At 27.8% G+C, this 11,092-nt stretch overlaps 1 protein-coding gene across 1 annotated transcript; it reads left to right on the forward strand.

The window, feature by feature from the left end:
* The first annotated feature begins 8,448 nt into the window (after window positions 1-8,448).
* On the forward strand, window positions 8,449-10,403 carry LOC108489699 (CBL-interacting serine/threonine-protein kinase 12). The gene has a single exon (XM_017794401.2). It carries the CDS (start codon window positions 8,675-8,677, stop codon window positions 10,109-10,111), a length of 1,437 nt encoding a protein of 478 aa, XP_017649890.1. The 5' UTR covers window positions 8,449-8,674; the 3' UTR covers window positions 10,112-10,403.
* Window positions 10,404-11,092: the final 689 nt, after the last annotated feature.

Here is an 11,092-nt window from a genome sequence, read left to right on the forward strand (position 1 = left end):
TGTTTTTGAAAAGTTTGGTTTAAAATTTGAGTGTTTAGCATTGTTGTTGAAAAGTGATTTTGATAAATAAAATGTCTATTGTAGACATGTTATTATCAAATAACAAATATACATTTACATAATATCTAAATTAGTTAATATTATTATATTTTAGTAAGAATAAAAAAATTATTATGACTTCTTGTTAATATTTTAATATATAAAATATAAATTTTAAATATTTTTAAGCAATAAATATTAATTATTTATAAAATTTAATTAGAATATATAAACTATATTTTAAATATTTAAACATAACTATTAAATATTTGTAATTAGTATTTTAAAAATATTTTTTATTTTTAATTAATGATTTTAACACATTTGTAATTAAATACCAAGAAAAAAAAAAGAGAAAGTACTATGTTATTGGATGGTGAAAAAGTAATTAAGCACTAAAAGTGATTTTGGGAGAGGAAAAACTAAAAATTTTAACTTCTCCTTTTTAGAAGTGCTTTTCAAAAGCACTTCTGAAAAGCTAAAATTTCAATAAAAGCAAATTTTATTCTCATGACTTATTATTCCAGAAATGCTTTTGGAGCCAGAAGTGCTTTTGAAAAGCAATGCAAAACTGGCCCTTAGACGTGTAAATGAATCGGGTCAAGCTGTTTGAAAAGTGAAAGAGTTTGAATAAAAATATAGTATTAAAAAATGAACTTGAATAAAAAAATAAGACCCGTTTAAAAAATGGACCAAGAATTGAGTAAGGCTTTTTTCGCTCTTCGAACTCGGCCTAACCTGAATTTACAAAAAAAAAATTATTATTTTCTTCTTCTTCTTTTTTTACTGTTTTGCTACTGTTTTCTTGTTGTTTTCTTAATATTTTGTTATCATTTCACTATTATGTTACTACTATTTTATTGTTATTGTTTATATATTGTTACTTTTGTTACTATTTTAGAGATATTTGCTTGTTAAGTTGCTCATATCTTTGTGTTATTTAAGTATATATTTTTAATTTATTTTCAATTTATTGAGAAATATTTATTTTAATATTTTTAGTATTTTGATGTATTAATTTTTAAAATTTATATAAAAATTTAATACATACAGGTCGGGTTTTGGCAAAACTTTAGGCCCATTTTTGGGCCTAGCAAGTGGGCCTAAGATTTTGGTTGGGCCTAACCCGAACCTAACCCGACTCATGGATATCTCTAATCTTATTATATGTTTTTATTATATCTACTCTTTTTGATATAATACCTAAAACTTCTTATAGTCCTCATCAAACCTTAAATAAGAGGATAATACGTTTCAATGTAATTTAACCCACATCATTTTATATTAATCAAGTTAGCACTCAATCGAAAAAAAATCAAATTCAATACTAAGTTAGCTGCCTTTTTTATATTTATAGTCCCCCAATGCCAGATGGGCTAGGTGTACATTTTTTATTCATGTACCTCGTAATATGATTAAGTGCAACCAAAAAAATACAGTACCAGCTATATTTATTCATGTGGTCCACTTAAAATATCACTATTAATTTAAAGTACATCATATAATATTTACTTTTATTTTGAGTGATTTTATTCAACTTAAATAAATTAATATCTTAATTAATTCCACTGTATACCTAATGACATTTCTCTTATTTATTTGTTTCTTCACAAGTTCCTCTCCGACTTTTAATTAATTATATTTATTTTGTATAAGAAAAAGTCAATGGTATCTTACTGGTCACGCGTATTTTTTGATAGAAAATAAACAGCAATTTATGTGATTATAATCATTGATTTCATTGTAAAATCAAAGCTTTATTACGATTCTCTAACAAAATATTCTTCACCACATTTGGAGGAGCAACAAATAATTATAAACTAACAAGACGAGTGACTATTTTGGTCAAAAAATCTGCAACTTTATTTTGAAATTTCAGCACATGTCACACGTATTTAAATAATAATCGATTATAGAAAATATGAGATTAAATATGGCCATTAATATTTATATGTTTTGTTAAAATGGCCTGATTGTATTTTTGAGTCTTTTTGGGTAATCAACCTTTGTTGTTTGTTTTTATTTCCAAACTGATATTTCTAACAGATTTTATGAAAGTACCGTTAAAAAAATTAATGTGGATAATGTAGAAGATTTTAATGAGATGTAATTTATTACTTAAGTAACTCAATAAGATAATTACATGTGAAAAATAATAAAATAAATAAATCATATATGAAATAAAAAAATCTCTTAATTTAAATAAAATAAACATAATTATCTGAAAAAGTTTAAAAATAAATGCATAGGTTTGTTTATTAAAAGGTTTCATAAAGATAATTAATAAATCAAATCGAAAATACTGAATTCATGCATTCATTTTGAAACTTTTTTAGATAATTATATTTATTTTCTTTAAATTAAGAATTATATTTTTTAATTTCTGAATTATTTACTTATTTTATTATTTTTCACATGTAATTATTTTATTGAGTTATCTAAATAATAAATTACCTCTCATTAAAACTATTCCACGTATGAAATTCCATATCATCTCGTCAACTTTTTTAACGGTACTTTCATCAAATCTGTTTGAAAAAACAATTTGAAAAAGAGAACAACTGATGATGACAAAAAAAAAAAGGCTTAAGAATACAATTAGGGCTATTTTGACAAAACATGTAAATGTTAGTGGCCAAATTTATCATTAAGCCTTAATTTTATATACTCAACAAAGCTTTTAATTGGTAATGGTGAAGGTCTTAGGATCGAGATAAATCATGTGCAATTATAATGGGTTTAAAGCATTTGAGACGAGGCCCATGTATTATAGGGATTGGATCAAATTTGTTTATCTATTATTAAATGAATTAATTTATTTCTTATACTACAAAAATAATAAAATGAGCCCAAAGTAATAGAATTGACATTTAATATATAAAAATGTATTGAAAATTATTTTTTCAATTACAGTTTAATTTTAAACAAAAATTTCAGCTATAGTACCATAAAATTTTTGAAATTTTTAACTTTAATAAACAATAAATGATGTTTTTAAATTGTTAACTTTATTCCAAAATTTTCAATTTGACATTATTTGATATTTTTAATAATCTGAAGACTAAATTGCTAGAGGATCTCTAGGTATATTCACCAATTAAAATGTGTTGATCTCTAAATCCTTAGTTAATTAATTCATAGCTTGTGCCGTAATAGTTTGATTCTTGATTCTAATTCATAATTTTAACCAGTTTTATATATAATAGCATTTATTAATGTCTTTATTTTTCAAGTATTTATTCCATAATTCCTAAAACTTCAGGCTGAAAATTAGTATTAGCCAACATGAATTTTTCTATTCCATCAAATTTTTAAACTATTTTTAATCGGCTAAAATTTTGACCAAAGGTTGGATCGATGGAGTTTTTTTAGTTTTTTAAGGGGTTGAAATTAAATTTTAATTTTTGCAACAGTAAAAATATAATTTCATCATTTTAATAGTCTATATATTTATAATTTTTAAAATATTAAATTAAATTTTTATCATCTTTAGGGAATTAATGTACAATTTTATATTTACTAATCTAAAATTTTAAAAATTTTCAAAGGTCTAAATGATAAATTTTTTCATTTTAGGGCCCTTGCCAGCCACTAGCTACACCCTGATTCAATTTAAAATTATTTGAATATTAAATTTAATAAAAAAGATTTATTTGAAGTTTAAAATAATATCTGTTGAATTCATTAAGAAGGGGGAAATGGCTTGGCAGTGTGTAGTGCACGTATCCACGTAAGCATAATTAAGGAAAATGGTGAGCATTCCTGTTTCAGCAGGTTGGTAAGGAAGAAGATTAGGTTTGAAAAGAGATGGGTGTTGGGAATGCAATGTGCAACATAAAGTGAGATAGACAACAATCATATAACACGCTCTCCCCACTTGCAGCACTCTTTAACCATAAAATCGCTGTGTCTGCTCTGTCGACGCGAATTGTTGTTGAGCTGTCACCGATTTATATCTCACCGGCCTCTTTCTTTAATTTTCCCACGTAGATTCCTCCCATTCTACTCTCTCTTTCCATTTCTCTTTTTTTTTTCCTTATGAGATCGCAACTATAATTAAAAAAAAAACCATATTATTAACATACATAATACGTTTCACATTGATAATTTAAATAAAATTATAAAAAATTGTGTTTTATGTGAAAAAGAAACTTCTAAAGAAAAAAAAAGTTTATTGGGGAAATTAGGGTAAAATATTATTAAGGGAAGAATGAAAATTTAAGTTTTGAAAATGATATTGTTGAGAGAGACAATTACAAACCGAACATGTACATAAAATATATATAAAGGACCTAAAAAAGAGCAAAATATCATTAATTAATGAAACTGTCCTCTAAATTAAAATAAAAATCCATGTTTTCTTCAAGAGCCAACGGGCCAATTTATGTATAATCCCAATGGTCGGACTTATGAACATACCAGGAAATAATGGAATGAAAGCTAGCATACAATCTATGGGTTTCAACAATGACAAATCTAAAGAGCGATTGTTAAGAAAACAATCGGACTAAAAAATGATACGGGGGAAGCCATGCTCCTTAGCTAGACAAATTGCTCCCAAAGTATAGCAATGGCCACGATTGAGAGCCTATCAAAAGATCCCTCAAGTTGACGCGTGCAACCCATACGAACATGGCATCCTCATCCCACATGATTGCTCCCATAGTTGCTCATATGTTCACTGTGTCGCATCAACGTAAAGCTTGAGCTGCTCCCCAATGGGTGCTTCCCATTTCACCACCTTTGGTCTTCTAGGCAAAAGGGTGCTTGAATACGATTATGAATTCTGAAGTTTTTCTGGAGTGTCCAAGCTTAGAAAAGAGCATCTTGTGGAACCATGACATTTCCTTGATAGAGCTCCATGTTCTGAGCATTCCAAAGCTGCCATAGGACCACCGAAAGCATTGTGAAAGCCTCCTTGTCAAGCTTTTGTATTGTGAATTTCATCCAATCAATGACCCGGCAAAAAGAGGCAGTAAGTAAATTATCATCAATACCTTGTTAGAGAAGGCAATCTTGAATGACATGCAAAAACATCCTCTCTCGAATTATCGCACCTTCTATACTGAGGGTCGTTATGTAATGAAAAAGGGACACATTTAACCATTGTAGCTAGGGAGAATCTTGTGACCCATTCTCCACCCAAACATTTTGGTCTTAGGTAAGGTTTTCGGTTTCTACATCTCTTTCCAAAAACATAATTTATGTTATCAGAGATAGGGTTAAAAAAATTTGAATCAGTTGAGTTGATGAGTCATATTTTATTATATTAAGTCAATTTGAAATTATTTTGAAGTGAGTCGTATGAAATTAAATTTAATTTGAGTTCAATTGAATAAATTTATTCAAGTTAATTAAACTTTTTAAACATACCAAATTAAAATCTTGTTAACAATATGACTAAATTTCAAGTTAGAACACGTAAATTTGATATCATATATATTTGAAAACTCTTTCAAAGCGAAATAAGAGAAAGAAAAACAATATACTTTAATAGAATAAAACTTGATTTGGTAAATTACTTGTTTAAGCCATCAAATTTAATAATTTTTTAATAATTTAAAGGTTTTTAAAGATTTTTAAGGATTTTTTTCACAACTTTTGAGAGGGATCAATTTGAACTTTTTAAGATAATAGGGATCTAAAAGATATTTACAGCAATTTATTTGTTTTCAAGAGTTATAAAAATTCAACTCCACTCAAACTAGAAAAACTAAACCAAATTATTTATTTAAATTTATTTGAAAAATCAAATAGCTCTAAAAATTCAATTCAATAACTAAAGAAATAATTGAAAAAAAAATTTCTAGTCGAATCTACCCGAGGGCTCCAGCCCTCCCAAAATGGGATTTTTTTAGCTTTTTAAAATTTTTAAAATTTTAAATTAATATATGATAAAATTACATATCAACTTTTATAATAAAAATTTTGATTTAATTATTCAAAAATTATAAAATATAAATTACTAAAATAATAAAATTATATTTTGAGGATCATAAAACAATTTAATTCCGTCTCTTCTAACAAAAAATTTGAGATTTCGGCTCTAAATCTTGCTTTGCTTTTTCGAAAAGAATGCGGTGTGTAAAACACAAAAGTTATTTTCTATAAAAAATATAATTGCACCCCTAACACAATTCATTCAATTTCTTTACGTTTTCGTATAAATAAATGGCTAAAAGACAGTACAAAAGAAAATGGAATATAGAGCATATTTTGTTGGCACTTTGTATTGACTTTGTATTCCATGTTGTCTTTTTAGAGTTTATGCTGAGAAAATATCCTGGCGAAGTTAAATTTTTTAGGGCATTGAAATTAAATTATAATTTTATAATGATAAAAATATAATTTTATAGTTTTAATAATTTATATTTTAATATTTTAAAAATTTAAATTAAATATTTATTATTTTAAAAGTTAAAATATAATTTTATTTTTATTAATTTAAAATTTTAAAATATTTAAATAAGCAGGACCCTTTTAGCCCCTAACTACCCTGGAGAATATAATGTTAAAATAAAACCTTTAAATATTTTTATTTAATTTCCAACATAAAAGGCAGTGGATAACAAATTTGAAGACTTTTCCACAAATGAATGATTAGTGATTTAAATAATTCAAGTGGTGGCAGTGAAATAAATAAATAAATAAGAAAATTTAAAAATAAAAAAATCTATATTTGTTTACAAAATGGATGGGGATAAATACTTAGATTTGAATTTTAAAATTATTATATATTGTAAATCTAGAATTAATGTAGATAAATATTTTATATATTTATTTTTAAATTTTAAGGTATTGTTTATTGGAATAATGTAGATTTAGATGGATGAGTTTAACTCGATTTAATTTGAATTATTTTTATTCGATTTTTAAATTAATTTTAATAAGTAAATAAGTATTTCGAGTTAGAGTGAAGTTGAATTTTATAAATTGAATAATTTAAAATTTGAAAAATAAATTGATGTAAATATCCTTTTAATCATTGATAGTTTTGAAATTGTATAAGTTGGTTCTCTCAAAATTTAACAAAAAAAATTAAAAGTCTTAAAATATATATGAAAATTCTAGTTATATATATTTTAAAAAATACCAAGATAATAAATCTTACGCATTAAATAAGTAAATTATCAAATCAAGTTTATCATAATAACTATATTGTTTTTCTCCTATTTTGTTTCAAAGGAATTTTTAGATATATATATACGATATTCATGATCTTTAAATCATAATTTAGTTATATTGTCAACAATATTTTAATATATATATCTAATCAGCTTGTTAAAAATACTTATAATTTTAATTATATAAAAAGTAATTTTAGCGGATTCAAATTTAAAATTTTACCGGTTTAGATATTTTTAAATTGATATTTTTACAATTTAAAATTCAACAGATAATAGTATCTCATTCAATTTATATAGTAATACTTATATAATTTGTAGATAATAAACAAATTCAAATTTTAGATAAATTTAACACAAATAATAATATTTAATTTAATTTAGATAAAAAACTTGAATAATTAATCATAATAACGCATAAAAGATGTACAATGTTAAAATAAAAAAATAAATTGTGAGTAAAATAAAATTTAAATACGTAAATACATCAGATAAATAATACTAAATGCACAATAATTAGTTATCATGGTTTTGTCAACAATGATGAGTTAGTGTTGAGTTAACTTTGGGGGGAGCGGAGAATGAAAAGAATGAAAGAAAAATGACCACGGCTATTCAAAATTCAAAAGATTTTTTTTCAAAATGTTTGTCTTGGCCTTGGCCAAAAACCGCTGGTTCTGCTACCGCTGGTTTTGCTATCGCTGGTTTAGCTACCGCTGGTTCTTCTAATGACCTGGGGGTGGGGGGGCAAATGGAACCACCCCAACCACGTTCAAGTTAAAAACTAGTTTGAACTAAAGTATTTATTCTATTAGGTAATTAGAAATATCGTAAGAGAAGAAGAAATGCCCAAATTAACTAAATTAATAACATTATTAATATATATAATGAATGGAGATAATAAGTTTGTGCATATTAAAATAAAAATGTATAAAAGATTTTTACAAAGAAAAATAAAAGACATTATTTATTACATGATCAAATCTTACTATATACATATTTTAATTTATTTATGTTATAATTTATTTTAATTATAGATGGATATTATTGTAATTTTCTAACAAATTGGTGATCCGATTGAGAGTGACAATCTAATAAAATACTTTTAAATAGTATACATAAATAAATTTAAATTTTCAAAAAAATCTATTAAAATTACAATAATTAAAACAATTATAGATATTCGGCCGTTGTGATCTCTAAATTAATATATGATTTTTTATGGAAAATGTGATTTTTTTAACTTTATGAATAAAACTAATCTAGATATTTATATATATAAATGCAGACAGTATATTCCCTTCCAAAATAAAAGCATCTGCTTTCCCTAACCAGGTAACAAATTCAATTTCTTTAAGCTACTCACTTAGCCTCTCAACAAAGCACACCTATACAAACAACAACAACAGCAACAACAAAAAGCCCCTTCAGGCCTTCTAATGGCCAATCAATAATCAATCAAATTTCCCATTTTTCTCTCAAATAAGCAAAAACCCTAATCATCTACGACAATGGATTCCACCTCCAAGTCCAACGCCGCAACCTCATCAAAGAAAGACGCCAACAATGGCCAAACTCTTCTCTTAGGACGCTACGAGGTCGGCAAGCTCCTCGGCCATGGCACTTTCGCTAAAGTCTACCACGCTCGTAACGTCAAATCCGGTGATAGCGTAGCCATCAAAGTGATCGACAAGGAAAAGATTCTCAAGAGTGGTTTAATCGCTCACATCAAGCGCGAAATCTCTATTCTCCGCCGCGTTCGCCACCCGAACATCGTGCAATTATTCGAAGTCATGGCTACTAAGTCCAAGATCTACTTCGTTATGGAATACGTTCGTGGTGGTGAACTGTTCAATAAAGTGGCTAAAGGTCGATTAAAAGAAGATGTTGCTAGGAAGTATTTCCAGCAATTAATCTCGGCCGTTCATTTTTGCCACGCGCGTGGCGTTTACCACCGTGACCTGAAACCTGAAAATCTACTTCTCGATGAAAATGGGGATTTGAAAGTCTCTGATTTCGGGTTGAGTGCTGTATCGGATCAGATCCGGCAAGACGGTTTGTTTCATACGTTTTGTGGAACCCCGGCTTATGTTGCGCCGGAAGTTTTGGCGAGGAAAGGATACGATGCGGCGAAAGTAGATATCTGGTCTTGTGGAGTGATTTTATTTGTTCTAATGGCAGGGTATTTACCATTTCAAGATCAGAACATTATGGCTATGTACAAGAAGATTTACAAGGGTGAGTTTAGGTGTCCGAGATGGTTTTCACCCGAGTTAATTCGGTTACTTACCAAACTCCTAGACACCAACCCGGAAACAAGAATTACGATTCCAGAAATCATGGAGAAACGCTGGTTCAAAAAGGGGTTTAAACATATTAAGTTCTACATCGAAGATGATAAGTTATGCAGTGTCGAAGACGATGATAATGATGTTGGGCCATGTTCAGACCAATCATCAATGTCTGAGTCAGAAACAGAGTTGGAAACGAGGAAACGAGTTGGCACATTGCCAAGGCCAGCTAGTTTAAACGCGTTCGACCTTATATCTTTCTCCCCAGGGTTCAACCTATGCGGGTTGTTCGAGGAAGGAGACGAAGGTTCCCGGTTTGTTTCAGGGGCACCGGTTTCGACAATCATATCGAAATTGGAGGAGATAGCCAAGGTTGTTAGCTTTACTGTGAGGAAAAAGGATTGTAGAGTGAGCTTGGAGGGTTCTAGAGAAGGAGCTAAAGGTCCATTATCGATTGCTGCTGAGATATTCGAATTAACCCCTTCATTAGTCGTTGTGGAAGTGAAGAAGAAAGGAGGGGAACGAGGAGAGTATGAGGATTTTTGTAACAGGGAATTGAAACCCGGGTTAGAGAAATTAATGGTGGAGGAATCACAATCTTCTGCAGCAGCTTCACCTGCTACTTCATCATCATATTTACCTTCGGATACTGAATAGAAGAGAAAGGGGAAGAAGGCAAATATAAAGGGTACGCTTTTTTTTCTCTTTTTTCTTCTTGTGTATCATAAAGAGTTGCTTTTTTGTTCATCTTTCGTATATGTTCTCGTTTTTGTTGTGCTACTTAGATGACTTAATATATATAAATATGATTTGTTGTTGTATCGAGATGGACATAGTAGAATACAGAGAAATTGAACACAGATTTCTACTAATATTGGCAATTTGGTTTCTGGCTTGTACATTCCCATCAACTTTATTGTGAAATGAATCTCTATGATATATTGATATATTTCTACTTTTATGGTCTTTGAAGCTTGCATTAGCATAAAGCATGAAAATTTCTATGCAATTTTCTGTTTGATTTTGAAGCAGTATCATTTGCAATTATGGCAAACATGTTGAAAAAGCCTTAATCTTAATGTGTGATATGAACTTATTCTGACCTTCTAAGTTTTTCAGAGTATTGGATGATGTAAAAGTATGATGAAAATTTGTGTGCAAGGAAGGGAACCTATATTTGTTAGTAGGTTAAAATACGCTGCAATTCCTTGGAATTTAATCTTTCTATTTTTATTTCTAAGAATTTAAAGTCTCGATTTAAAGTAGGGGACTATATTTTAATCTTGTTGGTATGGAGACAAATGCTAGCCAAAATCTAAATCTTATTTGGTACGAGTATAGTATATGAGTTAGAAATAAACTATTTTCACTAGCTAATTTTTAGCCACTTGCTTTGAGCATTTTGAAGGTTGTATTATTATTATTATTATTTATATTTTTACAGTTTTACTCGACTTTCTAATTCCAAGTGTCATTTTATACCAATGGTTTTTTTATTTATGACAAATCATTTTAATAGTTATGTAATAATTAAGCTTTTCTTATATTAATACACTAAGTTATCAATCAAGACATGAATGATTATGGTCACTTGCAAGTTATGTATCTCATCTTTATAAACATTTGATGAAAATGAAA

Source organism: Gossypium arboreum, chromosome 10 (assembly GCF_025698485.1).
Source record: "Gossypium arboreum isolate Shixiya-1 chromosome 10, ASM2569848v2, whole genome shotgun sequence".
Lineage (NCBI taxonomy): Eukaryota > Viridiplantae > Streptophyta > Magnoliopsida > Malvales > Malvaceae > Gossypium > Gossypium arboreum.

Excerpts from the sequence above, each read along its gene's own strand:
- LOC108489699 (XM_017794401.2), top strand. The coding sequence starts at position 8,675 with ATGGATTCCACCTCCAAGTCCAACGCCGCAACCTCATCAAAGAAAGAC.